The sequence below is a fragment of the Carassius auratus genome, chromosome 22, assembly GCF_003368295.1.
Source record: "Carassius auratus strain Wakin chromosome 22, ASM336829v1, whole genome shotgun sequence".
Lineage (NCBI taxonomy): Eukaryota > Metazoa > Chordata > Actinopteri > Cypriniformes > Cyprinidae > Carassius > Carassius auratus.
This window is the reverse complement of record NC_039264.1, coordinates 18,697,242-18,713,309: the sequence shown is the minus strand read 5'-3', so window position 1 is coordinate 18,713,309 and position 16,068 is coordinate 18,697,242. Positions and strand designations below refer to the sequence as shown.

Genomic DNA, 16,068 nt, shown 5'->3' with positions numbered 1-16,068 from the left:
TTAAAAAGTCTTAAAATGTCTTAAATAAAATTTTTGATTTTTAAGGTCTGAAAATGTCTTGATTTCTGGGATTTTCCACAAGGAAGTCTTAAATTTCATGTGGGATCTTAAATTTCATGTCCGACTCGTCATTTTTATTTATTTTTTCAACCGCAATTTGACCAGCGCAACATTTGGGGGCAGCACTTCGTGCGTGCAACCTGTTTCATTCCATAGGTGACATACGAGTAAGTGATTGATGAATGCCCTGCGTTGATGGTTCGCCACCACGGCATTTTGCGAAATCGCAAGCATGGGCAAATGTTTGTTTAATGACAAGTGGTTGGAGGACGAAAAGTATCGGGGGTGGCTGAAGAAAACAGCCAGTAATCATGAAGCGAGGTGTGCTTTATGTAAAAAGACGATAAAGCTGGGGACAATGGGCCACATAGCGCTCGATTCACACATGAAAGCAGAGAAGCACAAGAAGTGTGTGTCGTCGCAGGCAAGTAGTTTGCCCATAAGTATGTTCTCATCGAGCACTTCGACCTCTCAGCCTTCCACTTCAAGCAATGCCTTCGGCAGCTTTGCGAATGTAGCTACACTTAAGGCCGAAATACTGTGGGTATTTCAAACCGTAAGCCGCCACAACTCGTACACCTCAAATGAGGACATCCACCTAGTTTTTCAAGCAATGTTCCCTGACTCAGAGTGTGCGAGTACGTTCACATGTGGAAGGGATAAAACCGCATATTTAGCACGATTTGGTGTTGCCCCATACATAAAGAAGGAACTCATTTCACGGGCAAACAAGGATGCTTTCATCATAATGTTCGATGAGTCCATGAACACAACAACGAAAACTAAACAGTTGGACTTGCACGTCAGATGTTGGTCAACTGACGAGACCGGGACCCCGATTGTCAGGTCTCGCTATCTGGGTTCTCAGTTTTTGGGCCTCTCAACGGCAGAAGACTTGCTGGAACATTTTAAGGTAAGACTCTCAAAGTAAAATTTAAAATGCTTTGCGTGTTTTTATGTTATTTCCTAATGAATATTTGGGACAATATACCGATGAATCGCGATTCTTGGATTGATTTTAATTTTTTCCGAATGCGTTGCAAATTTATTCTGAGCTTAGTTTTTGCAGATGGCGCTCTAGGCTAGTTTTTAGTCGCACACTCAAATGCTCACGAAGAAGAGCGCTCGTGCTTTCGGCTGAGTCTGAGAATGTACTTGGTATAATGCTTTTATGACGCGAGATTTATGTTAACAGCCCACTGCAAACACCCTTGTACTTTGCTTCAACCTTTTCGAACTTTATAACTTATTATTTTATAGTAGGTTCAAGTGGTGTGTGTAAGGCATCTAAAGCACGCAGTGCCATCTGCTGTTAAAAACTAAACGAAGAATCGGTTCGAGAGAGAATCGCGATGCATTCAGAAAAATTAGAAACGATCCAGAAAAATTTATCGATGCACAATGCATCGATATATTGTCCCACCCAATCAGTTGTGGGTGGGTGACATCTAGTCTAGGCATTCTGGAAGGCAATGATGTAAATAACTTTTGTATAAAGCATTCAGTATGCATTATGCTTCTTGCATATTTTTTATGTGAAAAGTAAAATTGAATTAAATAATGTAGGCCAGTTCATAATAAGACTCCAAATATCTGTTTTGTGCTTCTCAATTTTAGGTTAACCATTTTGACACTGAACCATACTACATAGACCCAATTTGCGAGCATTCACTATTATGGCTTAAGATGTGTTTCTCAAAAAAAAAGAAAAGTAAAATCAAGGACCACTTAGCCAATAAAAAAAAAAAAAAAAAAAAACAAATCTTGACATATTTGGCTTAATGTTTATCCCTATGCATGTAAAAATGCAGGCCATTTTAGTCTTCTGAAACCATGGCTAACTTCACCTGGAAATAATGTGCATGATTAGAATACAAGTCATGAGAAGTGAATTGGAAATGTTCAACAGTGTCACAGTCCATGTCAGTCATTTTTGTTGATTACTTTTGTTCACAGACCTCTTTGGTAATCGGGCATACCACCAGTGGTCCCTTGACCACAGTTTGAGAATCATTACTTTAGACAAACCATAAAATCTGAGTGAACATGAATTAAAATGTTATTACTCTTGTTTTATAATTTCAGGAGGGCACCAAGGAACTTAATTTACGGAACTTGCTTTCTGTATCAATGGATGGACCTGCAGTCAATTGGAAATTCATGGATCTCCTACAATTGGAACATGGAGAACAGTTTGGGGGGATTCAACTCCAAGTGGTAGGAAGCTGTGGTATCCACACCCTACACAATTCATTTAAAGGTGGATTTGAGGTGTGGCATGTAGAAAAGGTGCTGAGATCTCTCCACTGTCTCTTCAATAATGCCCCAGCAAGAAGAGAGGATTTCACATCTGCAACACTGTCGTCCACATTCCCCTTATCCTTCTGTGGCCATCGCTGGCTCGAAAATGTGCCTGCTGCAGAGAGGGCCATTGAAATTTGGCCCTCTATTGAGAAGTTTGTTGACCAAATGTCAACAAAGAAGGTGAAGAACCCAGGAAATGCACCATTCGACACCCTCTCTGAGGCAAGAAAGGATCCTCTTATCTGTGCCAAACTCCACTTCTTTGTGTTCATAGCAAGAGTCTTTCAACCATTTCTGGAAAAATATCAAAAAGATGCTCCCATGATGCCCTTCCTGTGGAATGACTTGGAGGATTTGATAAGGGTAATTATTTGTCATAATGCATAACACCTTAAGTACACAGAAATTCACTGATCTAACTCAAACATATATATATTTTATTTTACTAGAGCCTTCTCAAACGATTCATCAAGCGTGATGCTTTGCCCTCGAGTCCATATAAGCTGGTGAGGCTCGATGTCACAGACCAGAAGCTTTGGCTTGGCACAAAAGATGTTGACATTGGCATGGGTGCAGCAGCTGTTATCAAGGTGGGTGTATTCCGTTTCATCAAAGTAGTTCATAATTACATGTAGATATTAACATTGACTTGTTTGTGTGTGTGGAGAGAGGCATGTTCTGAAAAGGGGCGCCATTAAGCTCAGTGTATTATGCTTAATTATTGCAGATCAGACTATGTAGAGGGACAGAAATGTTGTAGATTTGACAAACCAATGTTTTTTTTTTCTGTCAGGGACTGTCAGGGGCCAAGGGCAGAGTAAGCGAGCTTGGTGTGCTGCAGTTTAAAAAAGAATGCCAGAATGCACTTTCAAAAATATGCAAGAAGGCACTGGATAAGTGCCCTCTAAAATATGCCACTGTCCATAACATGATGTGCCTGGACCCAAGAAAAATGTATTCCAGCCCTGACGAATGCCTACAGAAACTGAAACGTCTCATTGAGAAGTTTGTGTTGGACAAACAGTTGACAGGCGGGATATCTTCTGGTAAATTATAGGAATAAGAATAGAATGGCACTCACTGTTTACACACTTCCTCCCATTTATATCAGTCAAGACCAACACCTATAACATTACCTGTAACATAAAATTCAACATGTATTCCCATTTCTGTGTACATATTTTATACTATTCACTGACTTCAAATGATCAGGTAAAGGTAAAGTTACATAGTATACTATTTAAACAGGCCATTCCATACAAAAAAAACACTAAAATTGTTTTTTTGATTTTTTTTTGCGTGTTTTTTTTTTTTTAGTTTAGTTTAGTGCAGGTTGACATGACTTGAGTGCAAACCTATGAGGTACAGAACCCAGGCATTTTTCTTTGTAAAAATATTATTCATGAAAGGGATTAACAGAAAATGTATGGAATCAGTGTGGATTGGTCTCTTTAAAAGAACGCAGCTTTGCCTTTTATGTTGCGATGCTAATTTTTTATTCACACTGGCTCTCCTTTGTGCATTATTACAGGTGATGTGATTTCTCAACAGTTTGAGAAGGCCCTTTCCAATGAAGCCAAATCGCTGGAATTTGCAAACTTCCAGCCCTCAGTGTCCAGGGTTGATGCATTCCTGTCTCAGAATCTCAGTTCCTACACTGATCTGTGGAACTTCTGCAAGAAGTTACTACTCCTCTCACATGGACAAGCTGAAGTGGAGCGGGGCTTCTCCATCAACAAAGAAGTGGAGACGTGCAACATGTCTGAGGAGACAGTTGTTATTCAAAGGCTCATCTGTGATCAAGTGAAAGTTTGTGGGGGGGTGACAAAAGTGCCTCTTACAAAAGAGCTAATCAGTTACTGTGCATCAGCACGGAGCCGTTACCGGGCACATTTGGAAGAGGAAAAAAAGAAGAGAGAGACCGAAGAAAACTCCAAGAAAAGAAAGTATGTCGAAGAGGACCTGAAAGAGCTAAAGCAAAAGAAAAAATCAATTCGAGAAATTTGCATATCTTTGGAGAATGATGCAGATAGAATGGCAGAGCAAGCCGAAAGTTCAGGTGGTAGTAAAATGGCCACATTGATCACAGAATCCAATTCTTTGAGGAGACGAGCTAAAGATAAACATAAAGAACTAATTGAGTTGGATGCAGAAATTGAAAACAAGATTGTAGAATTGACAAAACTGTCATGAGGGCTTTGAGTTTGAGAACTTAAAAGTTGAAGGTTTACATGTACCTTTAGTTATTTATTTGGATTATTTGCTGAATGTTACTGTCTGGGCCTATAAAATCAGTTCCGTTTTTGTTTGATCAGCACTGTGGTTTTATAGGGAAGTCCGAAGATTTTTCTCTATTATTTGTCATCCCATGTAAGCATGACTGTTTTCATGCTATTCTGTTTGTATACTGTTATACATGCATATCTTTGGATTGCCAGATTGGCATTAATCCCATTGTTGACCAAGTTTGATGTCTTCACAGCGCTAAAAGAAGTAGCTGAACAAAGCACTTTTAAATAAATTTCTGATCCTGATCTTTCCTACATTTTTCTGACTGGATCTTCATTCATTAGGTCTATGCATAGATTATTGAATGTGCTTGCATTTATCTGTGTCTGAAATGATACAAAACACTAATCAGACCCTGAACAACATTTTCTTGGGGGAGAACCCCCAAACCCAGCTCAAGGCTATTTGGCAGCCACATTTACCCATAATTTAGATCAAGTATGACGAAAACTTTTGTGTATTTGTGGGCTTTTATAATGTACTGGGGCTGTCTTCCATGTCATTTTCAGACTGCTATGAGGGGCCAGAATTAAGAAATTACCTGAAGTACCTTAAAGGCTGATAGTTTATACATAGTCAACAATGTAAGGGTTGAAAGGTCAATCAGCACTTGGTATAAACGTTTTCGCGTCTCTTTGACCTTTCTTGAGTGTGACTCTGTTGAGCTGTGCCACGCTAATGCTTCATGGTAAAGTCTTAAATTTTCCTTTTAGAGGACTTAAAAAGGTCTTAAAAGTTATTAAATTTGCTGTAAAAAAATGTGCAGAGACCCTGCTCCAGGACTCCAGCCGCAAGTGGTTGATGGCCGACAGTAGCGACGTCGAGGACGTGATCGACCGTGTGGTACTGGAGCAGTTCGTGGCCAAGCTGCCAAGGAAGACTGCAAGTGGGTCCAGTGCCACCACCCGACGTCGCTGAACCAGGCCATCCAGCTGGCGGAAGACCAAATGGTGGCGTGTCCAGGGGTCGGCGACCCCTTACCATCTGCTTCTCTCTCTCCTTCTCTCTCCTCCCCTCCCCCCTCTCTCCCTAAATCTGTCCCTCTCCCCAGGTCCCGTGGAGGGCTTCCACCAAAGCTAGCCCCGAGGTGGAGGACGAGTTACGGGGCTGAACCAGCAGCGGGGCCCAGGGCTCCTCCCAGGGGTGGGAGTTCGCCCACGGGATCCGTTCTCTCCGCTCTCTCCTCGCCAATCGCTTGACCTGTTTCCTGCCGCCAGGGTGGTGGTAAAGTCTGGGCCAGCCTGTTGGCGTTGCGGGGACCCAGGGCATTTTATTGATAGGTGTCCGTTGATGGAAGTGGGGACGTTGATCCGGGTCCCCGACGCGCCAAAGGCTGCCCTCGATCAGGCTGGCTTATACCAAATACCAGTGAGTATCAGGGGGGGTACATATCAGGATGTAACCAATCCTCCATCCATCAAAACCTGATTCATCCGAGGGCATTGGATAGTAGCCGCATGGTTAGGGTTCGGTGTGTACACGGGGAAGTGGTGAATTATCCTATTTTGCCTGTGGATATTAAATTTCGGGGGGAAAAACATAGAGTAGAGGTGGCCGTTAATCCGCACCTCAGGCATCCGATAATTTTGGGTACGAATTGGCCTGCGTTTAATAAATTACTGGGGTATTTGTGTTCGGATGTCTCTTGGGAGAAACAAGGGAGGGCTGGAGTAGCGGTTGTGCAGGTGGGAGAGGAACCTCCAGGGCCTGTTGCAGGGGAACCGAGTGCTCTCGAGCGGAACATCCTCCCTGAGCGCGATGATTTTCCCCTGGAACAGTCCCGCGATGAAACGCTGAAAAATGCCTTTGACCAGGTTCGTTCGATTGACGGGCAGCTTCTCCACCCTGACCAACCGCTCTCTTATGTCTCTTATGTAATCTCTTGGGGCAGCAGTGGCTCAGTGGTTCATGTAGGTTGTCTACAAACCGGAAGGTTGGTGGTTCGATCCCCGGCTCCACCTGACCAAGTGTTGAGGTGTCCTTGAGCAAGACACCTAACCCCAGCTGCTCCCGACGAGCTGGATGGCGCCTTGTATGGCAGACACCGCTGTCGGTGTGTGAATGAGTGAGTGGATGGGTGAATGTGAGGCAAAATTGTAAAGCGCTTTGGATGGCCATGTGGTCTGTTGAAAGCGCTATATAAATGCAGTCCATTTACCATTTACCATTTTATCCTTATTTTTCAATTTTAAAAGATAGGTTGTATCGGGTGACCCAAGACGCCCAGACAAAGCAAGATACAACCCAGTTATTGATACCTAGAAGCCGTCGGGAAATGCTTTTCCAGGCGGCTCATTGTAATCCAATGGCTGGGCATTTAGGGCAAGCGGCTACGCTAAACCGTCTCATGGCCCGCTTCTTCTGGCCGGCAACCACGAGAATATGCGCAGGTGGTGCGCGGCTTGTCGTGAATGTCAGTTGGTGAATCCACCGGCCACCCCAAAAGCACCATTGTGCCGCCTTCCATTAATGCAGGTCCACTTCGAACGAATTGGCATGGACCTCATCGGGCCATTAGAGCGGTCAGCACGGGGACATCGATTTGCATTAGTTCTGGTGGACTATGCAACGCAATTTTCCTGAAGCAGTGCCTCTCCACTCTATTTCCGCTAAGAGTGTGGCGAGTGCACTGTTTCAATTAATCTCCCAGGTGGGGATCCCAAAGGAGATCCTCACCGATCAGGGCACGGCGTTTATGTCACGTACTATTCGCGAGCTTTATGAATTATTGGGCATTAGATCGATTCGAACAAGCGTCTATCACCCACAAACAGACGGGCTGGTCGAACGATTTAATCGCATGTTAAAATCCATGATTCGTAAGTTCGTTCAGGAAGACGCCAAAAATCGGGATAGGTGGCTAGAACCCCTCTTGTTCGCTGTACGGGAGGTCCCGCAAGCCTCCACGGGGTTTTACCCCTTCGAGCTTCTTCATGGGCGCCAGCCCCGCGGGGTCCTCGACGTCCTTAAGGAAACTTGGTAGGACGGACCTTCTAATAGTAAAAACGAAATTCAATATGTCATGGACTTGAGAACAAAACTCCACACGTTGGGGCGGCTATCCATGGAGAATTTGTTGCAGGCTCAAGACAAACAGAGTCGGTTGTACAACAGGGGGGCTAGACTACGTCAATTTGCACCGGGAGATAAAGTGCTTGTATTACTCCCTGCATCTAGTTCAAAGTTACTCGCGAAGTGGCAAGGACCCTTTGAGGTCACACGGCAGGTTGGGGATCTTAACTATGAGGTAGCTCGAAAGGATAGGGGCGGGGCACATCAAATATACCACCTCAACCTGTTAAAAAAATGGTCTGAGGCGGAATCAGTGATGCTGGTGACGGTAGTGAGTGGGGAGGAGGATCTCGGTCCAGAAGTGAGTTCAAAATCCCAATCTCTCGCTCTGGCCCCTGGAGGAGACCACCTCTCGCAGCTCACTGACATCAAGTCCCTCCAAGCAGCCTTTGCTGATGTGTTCTCGCCCCTGCCTGGTCGAACGGATCTCATTCAGCACCATGTTGAGACTGAGCCGGGCGTGGTAGTTCGCAGCCGGCCGTATAGATTACCTGAACATATAAAGAAGGTGGTTCAAGGGGAGTTAGAGGCCATGCTAAAAATGGGAGTAATAGAAGAGTCCAACAGTGACTGGGCGAGCCCGATAGTCTTAGTACCTAAAACAGACGGCTCTGTGCGGTTCTGTGTGGATTATAGGAAGGTGAATGCTGTGTCGAAATTCGACGCATATCCAGTGCCCAGGGTGGACGAATTGCTTGATCGACTAGGCACTGCTCGCTTTTACTCGACGCTGGACTTAATTAAGTGTTATTGGCAGATCCCCTTGTCTCCCATGACCAAAGAAAAAACAGCTTTCACCACGCCGTTCGGTTTACACCAATTCGTTACTCTTCCGTTCAGGCTATTCGGGGCTCCAGCCACTTTTCAGCGTCTGATGGACAAAATCCTCCGTCCGCATACTGCATATGCCGCCGCCTACCTGGATGACATCATCATCTACAGTGGGGTTTGGCAGCGACATATGCAGCATTTGCGAGCGGTCCTAAAGACGCTGAGGAGGGCTGGGCTCACGGCTAATCCGAAGAAGTGTGCAATTGGGCGGGTGGAGGTAAGATATCTGGGTTTCCACTTGGGTCATGGACAGGTGCGTCCCCAAATTGATAAGACTGCAGCAGTTGCAACGTGTCCAAGGCCTAAGACCAAAAAGGAGGTTAGACAGTTCCTGGGGCTGGCAGGGTATTATAGAAGGTTGGTACCAAATTTTTCGGATATTGCTAGCCCGCTGACTGATTTAACTAAAAAGGAGGCACCAGATACAGTCCAGTGGACGGAGCAGTGCCAGCAGGCTTTCACCCAGTTAAAGGCTGCTCTGTGTGGCGGACCGCTCCTGAATGCTCCTAACTTTTCTCTCCCTTTTATCTTGCAGACAGACGCGTCAAACAGAGGGTTGGGCGCAGTCCTGTCCCAGGAGGTGGAGGGGGAAGAACGGCCGGTGCTGTACATCAGTCGGAAGCTCTCTAAGAGAGAGACGATGTACAGCACCATAGAAAAAGAATGTCTGGCGATCAGATGGGCTGTTCTGACATCGTGATTTGTTTGTTATTGTTAAATAAACGAGCGTCCCAGCAACAAGCCGACCCCTGCCTTCTTCCTTCCTATTAAGACTGTGTTGAACCTTGCTACAGTGATCAAAGTAATACACTTGCCAGTCTTACTTTGTGCTTACCAAGGAGTCTGGGAGACTCCTCCAAAATGTCTGAGCAAGTCCCTAAATGGAGGTTTCAAGAAATGTTGTCAGGTTTAGCTCACATCACTTACATCAATTGCTCACCAATGGATCCTTAGCAGTGAATGGGTGCCATCAGAATGACATTCTAAACAGTTGATAAAAATATCACAACAATCTACAAGTAAAGCACACATCTACAGTCCATTAATTAACCTTTAAACTTCAAACTGCTTCTCGCAGTCCTCTTTTCATAATAGTGCTTTATCCATTGAAAAAGTCTTCTCATCTGAATCAGGAGAGAAATATGCACAGATCGAGCTTTCAAACCTGTGCTTCTTTCAGTTCTCACCTAGTATCTGGATCTCTTGTAAATTTTACTCTTGCACATCATTTAGCAAGCTCAGCAAAACTGTTCTCAGAGGAATCAAATAAATATACTGATGTAATATTATTGTGGTTTTTGTGTTGCTAGGCAATTTTCTGTTCATTGACAAACTGTCAATATATTGATATTTTAACTAATTAATATTTTATGTCTACAAATTTATTTGGCAAGTGGCCATGCAATAGGAAAAATATTTTTGCTAAATAAACTGCAGTAAATGATTGATCACCCTGAGGGATATTAAGTAAGCCATTAAAACTAATCATATTATTAGTATTAATAATAATAATAATAATAATAATTATCATACTTTTAAATTAAAATTTAATAAAATTAAATTTATATAAATGTATGTATTTAGCAGACGCTTTTATCCAAAGTGACTTACTTTCAGGCTATCAATTTTTATATGTGTCTCAACTTGTTTCACCTCATGGGTTTTATACATATATTTTAAATTATTACATATATCAATACACACTTCTCATAGGGACCACTTGGTGATGCAGTTGTTTCATGAAGTAGTCGTATTTCATGAAGGGATTGGGGAAAATTTTGACCCTATTCACTGAATGTGCCAAAACTCAGCAAACACGCGAAAGCTATTTATTTACGAAGTTAAAGACCTTTGAGCTTAACATATCAGTGTTTACCAAATACCCACAATATAAGATCCAGTAAATGATGTCCAGCTTTTACCAGACAAAAATAAATAAAATTCAGTGCAAGATAAAGACAAAGTCTCTCTATCTCTGCCCCCTCCACTGTAGTATTGCAATTGCAGTTAAATATATATTTAAGCTTGTATATTGCAAAACTTCTGCCATCTAACTCATTTCTGCAGTTTCTTTCTTTACAGTGGCTTGTGGGGTAGATTCATTTATTCAAATACTGCTCTTCTTAAACTATAAAGTACACTATAGTGAAACATTTCTAAGAGGTTTAACCTGTAGAGCACAGCAATAAAAACATCAATAAATTTGGAACTTACATTTTGCATCCTGTTTATTGTGTTACATAAATGTGATTTTTAGAAGTTTGACCTCTCAAACTTGTCTTTTGGTTTGTCTAAAATTCATTTGACTTTAGTAAATGGTAACATTTTTGATCCCCAATCATACAAGCAGAGACAAAATATTGAATGTAATGATACTATCCTCTTGAATTTGACAATGCTTTTACTTATAAAGAGTGGAAAACATTGTGTTCACAGATATGAAATGACTGCGGAATCAACTTTCGTGCCTGCACAGCATGAGGATGGAACAATACTGTCCCTGTCAGTGAGGGTATAGTTTGTCTTTTGATTTCTCTTATATGATTTCAGCATTGTTATAAGATCATTACAAATCAAAGTGTACAACATGAATCTAATAATATTGGGTACATAGACTGAATGAGAATGACAACTATTGAATTGCAGGCTATGATGCAAGTATAGAAGAATACATTTTTATTGGCTAGTTAGTAGGCACAGCTAATAGTAGCAAACTGTGAGACAGTTATCATAAATTTCTAACACTGTCAATAAATTATCGCAGACTACTTTTGGTCACAACAATGCCTGTCATTGACTCTCTCACACAATACGATGCAGGACCAACATTTAGGAGCAACAATCAAAGAAATCTCAAACATTGTTTCATATTAGCCATCTTTCGTCTGGGAAAGCCCTAAATCATATAATATACCGGACATTAATCATAAAATTTTAGTACTTTACTTTGTACACATTTATACAGGTCCTTCTCAAAAAATTAGCATATTGTGAAAAGGTTCATTATTTTCCATAATGTACTGATAAAAATTAAACTTTCATATATTTTAGATTAATTGCGCACAAACTGAAATATTTCAGGTCTTTTATTGTTTTAATATTGGTGATTTTGGCATACAGCTCATGAAAACCCAAAATTCCTATCTAAAAAAATTAGCATATTTCATCCGACCCATAAAAGAGAAGTGTTTTTAATACAAAAAAGTCAACCTTCAAATAATTATGATCAGTTATGCAGACCATCACTAACTGTGGGTACTTGAGACTGGACTTCAGGCATTTTGGTATTTCCTTCTCCCCAGTCTTCCTCCAGACTCTGGCACCTTGGTTTCCGAATGACATGCAAAATTTGCTTTCAACCGAAAAAAGTACTTTGGACCACTGAGCAACAGTCCAGTGTTGCTTCTCTGTAGCCCATTTCATGCACACGCCTGTGCACGGTGGCTCTGGTTGTTTCTACTCAAGACTCAGTCCACTGCTTGCGCAGGTCCCCCAAGGTCTGGAATCGGTCCTTCTCCACAATCTTCCTCAGGGTCCGGTCACCTCTTCTCTTTGTGCAGTGTTTTTTGGCACACTTTTTCCTTCCCACAGACTTCCCACTGAGGTGCCTTGATACAGCACTTTGGGAACAGCCTATTCGTTCAGAAATGTCTTTCTGTGTGTTACCCTCTCGTTTGAGGGTGTCAATGATGGCCTTCTGGACAGCAGTCAGGTCGCCAGTCTTACCCATGATTGCGGTTTTGAGTAATGAACCAGGCTGGGAGTTTTTAAAAGCCTCAGGAATCTTTTGCAGGTGTTTAGAGTTAATTAGTTGATTCAGATGATTAGGTTAATAGCCCATTTAGAGAACCTTTTCATGATATGCAAATTTTTTGAGATAGGAATTTTGGGTTTCCATGGGTTGTATGCCAAAATCATCAGTATTAAAACAATAAAAGACCTGAAATATTTCAGTTGGTGTGCAATGAATCTAAAATATATGAAAGTTTAATTTTTATCATTACATTATGGAAAATAATGAACTTTTTCATAATATGCAAATTTTTTGAGAAGGACCTGTACAAGACTATCACAACTAAAATAATTTATAGATTTTTTTGTTTCATTTATGTATACATCTCTATATTGTCTAGTTGTGAATTGTCCAGTCATTCGCACAGATGGGGATGTAACTGAAAAGAAAATGGCCGTCGACAGAACTGTGAATGTGCATATAGGTGCAAAGTTTAATCACTTCCTGTTTGTTGCTGCCATGTGTATTGCATTTGAGCTCCATCACGTTATTTTTTATTGACTATTTGAGAGCCATGCTGGAATCCTCCCATGCTGATGCTCACAAATCAGGGGTAAGTATACAGTGTGCTGCTTAACATACCCACCACCTCTACTCCGTGCGGGCCCGGTGCACCCAGGATGCAATCTTCCCAGATGTCCTTCACTCCGGCGCTGGGACACCACAGACCCTAGGTGCATCCACGAGACAGAACGTGACGCTGTGATCGTCCGAGACTCCATTGTCCGACATGTCCATGCTACATTAGCCGAAGGTAAAGTGCACACTCACTATTTCCCTGGTGCTCCTGTTGTCGATGCTTTCCGTGATCATGAATGCCAATGAGAGCCCCAGAGCGGTCGTTCTTCATGCCGTGGTTAACGACACCATGCTGCGGCAGACGCAGACACTAAAGTGGGACTTCAGGAGCCTGATCGAGATGGTTCGCAGCACGGCGCCTGCAGCTATGATCATCATGTCAGGACCACTGCCCATGTATCGATGAGGACATGAAAGGTTCAGTAGACTTGTTGCTTTAAATTTATGGTTTTTGTCATGGTGTACAGAACAGAAACTGCTATTTGTTAATAACTGGAATCTTTTCTGGGGGCATCCTAGGCTTATTCATGCTGATGGCCTGCACCACAGCAAAGTCAGAGCGGGACTCCTGTTGGACAACATCTTCAGGACACTTCGCTCCTTATGACTAGTAAGCCAATTCTAAAATAACTGGACACCGAAAGTACTTCTATCATTTAAGAGGGTAGAACTAAAGCCATCATAGCAATCTATTAAGACTGTGTCTGTTACAAGAACAGTGAAGTCAAAATTGTTACGAACAAAGGTTTGTGAGAAATGTAGTGCCTGCAGTGAGGTGACTATGGGGAAGTGAGACCACTAGTGGACACCCAGGGAAACACAGACCAGACACTGTGACATTACCCCCTCTAAGGAGCAGCTAGCAGATGCTCCACCGAACACAAGAACAAACAAAGGAACACAGAGACCAGGAGGGAGGTGGACTGGTGGAGAATAAGGGGGAGGGACGGAGTGCCAGGTCCATAGAGGGAAACAGAGACAGGTAGTGAAAAAAACAACAACAACATCAAGGAGACCAGGAGGGAGGTGGACCGGCAGAAGACCAGGGTGAAGGGACAGAGGGCCAGGTCCACAGAGGGAAACCGGGGACCTGACTCGACTCTGGACGGTCACCTGTGGCGGCCATCTTGTGCTGTGGCGCTGGGCTAGCATCCATCTTGCGCAGTGGTGCTGGGCCGGCGGCTATCTTGGGCAGTGGCTCTGGCCTGGCGGTCACCTGGTGTTGTGGCGCTAGGCTGGCGGCCACCTTGTGCAGTGGCGCTGGGCTGGCGGTCCTCCTGTCTGGAGACACAGGTCTAGAGTCGGCCGTCACACCTGGAGAAACAGGTGTGGCTGGGGTATCCCACTGAGACTGATGTTATAGGTACATGGTGAACTTCCCAAATCCAGGATCTCCAGCTCTTTCATCTCCCACTCAAGCACAGGGTTATCAAGGCAGGCATTAAAAAGGTCTTTAAGTGCCTCATCATTGTACCCCATTCCTACCGCCATGGCCCGAAATAATTGCGTCAAACCACCCTGCTCACTACTCCCCTCTTTACGGAGGGTGATTAGGTTTCAGAACCTCCCCCTCTGCTCCTCCAAGCTGTCTGGGGAACAGATACAAAATCCCACACTATTATGCATTGTTTCGACATTGCTTCAAAATAAAGCTTGATATTCCAACACTATTAAACTTTGTTTTTTCACACTGAGTTTGGTTTTACATTGAATTATTTCCTTTTCGTTAACACATAGCAGTTTTAGTAACTTAAAAGAGGGGGCTCAAAAATGCATTCTACTTATGGTAATAAAGAGATCATGTGATCATCATAACTTTGATTATTTTATTCTACTGAGTCACAATATTTAACATTTGTTTGAAAAAAAAAAACTAATCTGCGTTAGTGGGAAACAAATGCTTAAATAATGCATAGCTGTCTTTATATTTTACAGCTAATCAATTTAAACCATTTTTCAACAATTCTACACAATCAGCCTCACATGATTTGCTGAAATGCAATATCTAAAAATTGTGAAACAGCAGAAGGTCTTGCCAAATGATTTTATTTGGTCCACAGTTTTGCCTCATGTACCTTCAAAAACATCAATTCCAGTATTTTTGTATTTGATCTTCCCATGCAAAGAGCAGTCATGTTTGCACAGATTATTTGCTTTGCAGTGATTCAGTTTGCTGAGTATGTAACATGGGTTACAACAGCAGTTCCAACTGACCTAAGCTCACAATCATTGATGTTTTCAAGCTGGACTAGATCACATACAAGAGAAAAGCATTACAACTCCCTCATGTTATGTTATTACATGGTACAAAAAATGCATTTGCATTTTTTAGGTGTATGCAGACTTCAACTGCTTGCACACATTTTGTTTAAGTTTTTGCAGTACTTAATATAAAGTTTAAATTGTTTATCATCTGGAAATGTGTATAAACCTTTACTAAACATTTAGTACATTTATGGCAATTGGACATTTTGCTGCTATAACAAAGTGTGAGTAAAAGTTGATTAGTTAAGTGTATTCATATTCTTAAGACATAAAAACAACAAATCATAGCAACAAGAACAGCATTTTAACGGGAAAAAAACTTTGCATTTACTGATGACAGATTTATGATACAATGAAGTCCACTTTAGACTGTCTACTTACTATAAGTAACTTTGCAACAATGAGTCAACTCCCATTAATGTATTAGTAGGCAGTTATGTTAGGGTTAATAGAATAAGATAACGTACTTGCAAAGTTACCTACAGTCAGTAAAATGTCTAGAAAAATATTTATTGTTTGTTGAAAGTGGACACAATATGAAGTGTTATCAAAATATGCCCAAACATTTCCAAGCACATTATCTCATATTTGTAGCTATTTGAATATTTATTAACTAATGATCTGTTAAACATTACATAATATCTGTTACTTATTTAAACAAATTGTTGATAATTAATGATAATTTACTTTGTAAAGATTTCCAAAAAAGGGACAATTTGCACTAGTTTTTACTAGAATTTTCACTACAGCAAAGCTCAGACTTCACAATATCTTACTTATTGATTATTATTATTATTATTTAGACAAATCAAACGTCTTTTTAAACATGCAATACAAATGCCCCTATGTGATCCCAAGTAAACATCATGCAGCAA

General features: G+C 42.0%; 1 protein-coding gene across 1 annotated transcript; it reads left to right on the top strand.

Annotated features, from left to right (window-relative positions):
• Positions 1–2,572: 2,572 nt before the first annotated feature.
• On the top strand, positions 2,573–5,093 carry LOC113039901 (uncharacterized). Its single transcript, XM_026198053.1, has 4 exons — positions 2,573–2,727; positions 2,814–2,954; positions 3,158–3,410; positions 3,896–5,093. Exons 1-4 carry the CDS (start codon positions 2,686–2,688, stop codon positions 4,555–4,557), a joined length of 1,098 nt encoding a protein of 365 aa, XP_026053838.1. The 5' UTR covers positions 2,573–2,685; the 3' UTR covers positions 4,558–5,093.
• Positions 5,094–16,068: the final 10,975 nt, after the last annotated feature.

Coding starts and splice junctions, on each gene's coding strand:
- LOC113039901 (XM_026198053.1), top strand. CDS start 2,686: ATGATGCCCTTCCTGTGGAATGACTTGGAGGATTTGATAAGG. Junction 2,955..3,157: donor GTGCAGCAGCTGTTATCAAG/GTGGGTGTATTC, acceptor TTTTTCTGTCAG/GGACTGTCAGGGGCCAAGGG. Junction 3,411..3,895: donor GACAGGCGGGATATCTTCTG/GTAAATTATAGG, acceptor GCATTATTACAG/GTGATGTGATTTCTCAACAG.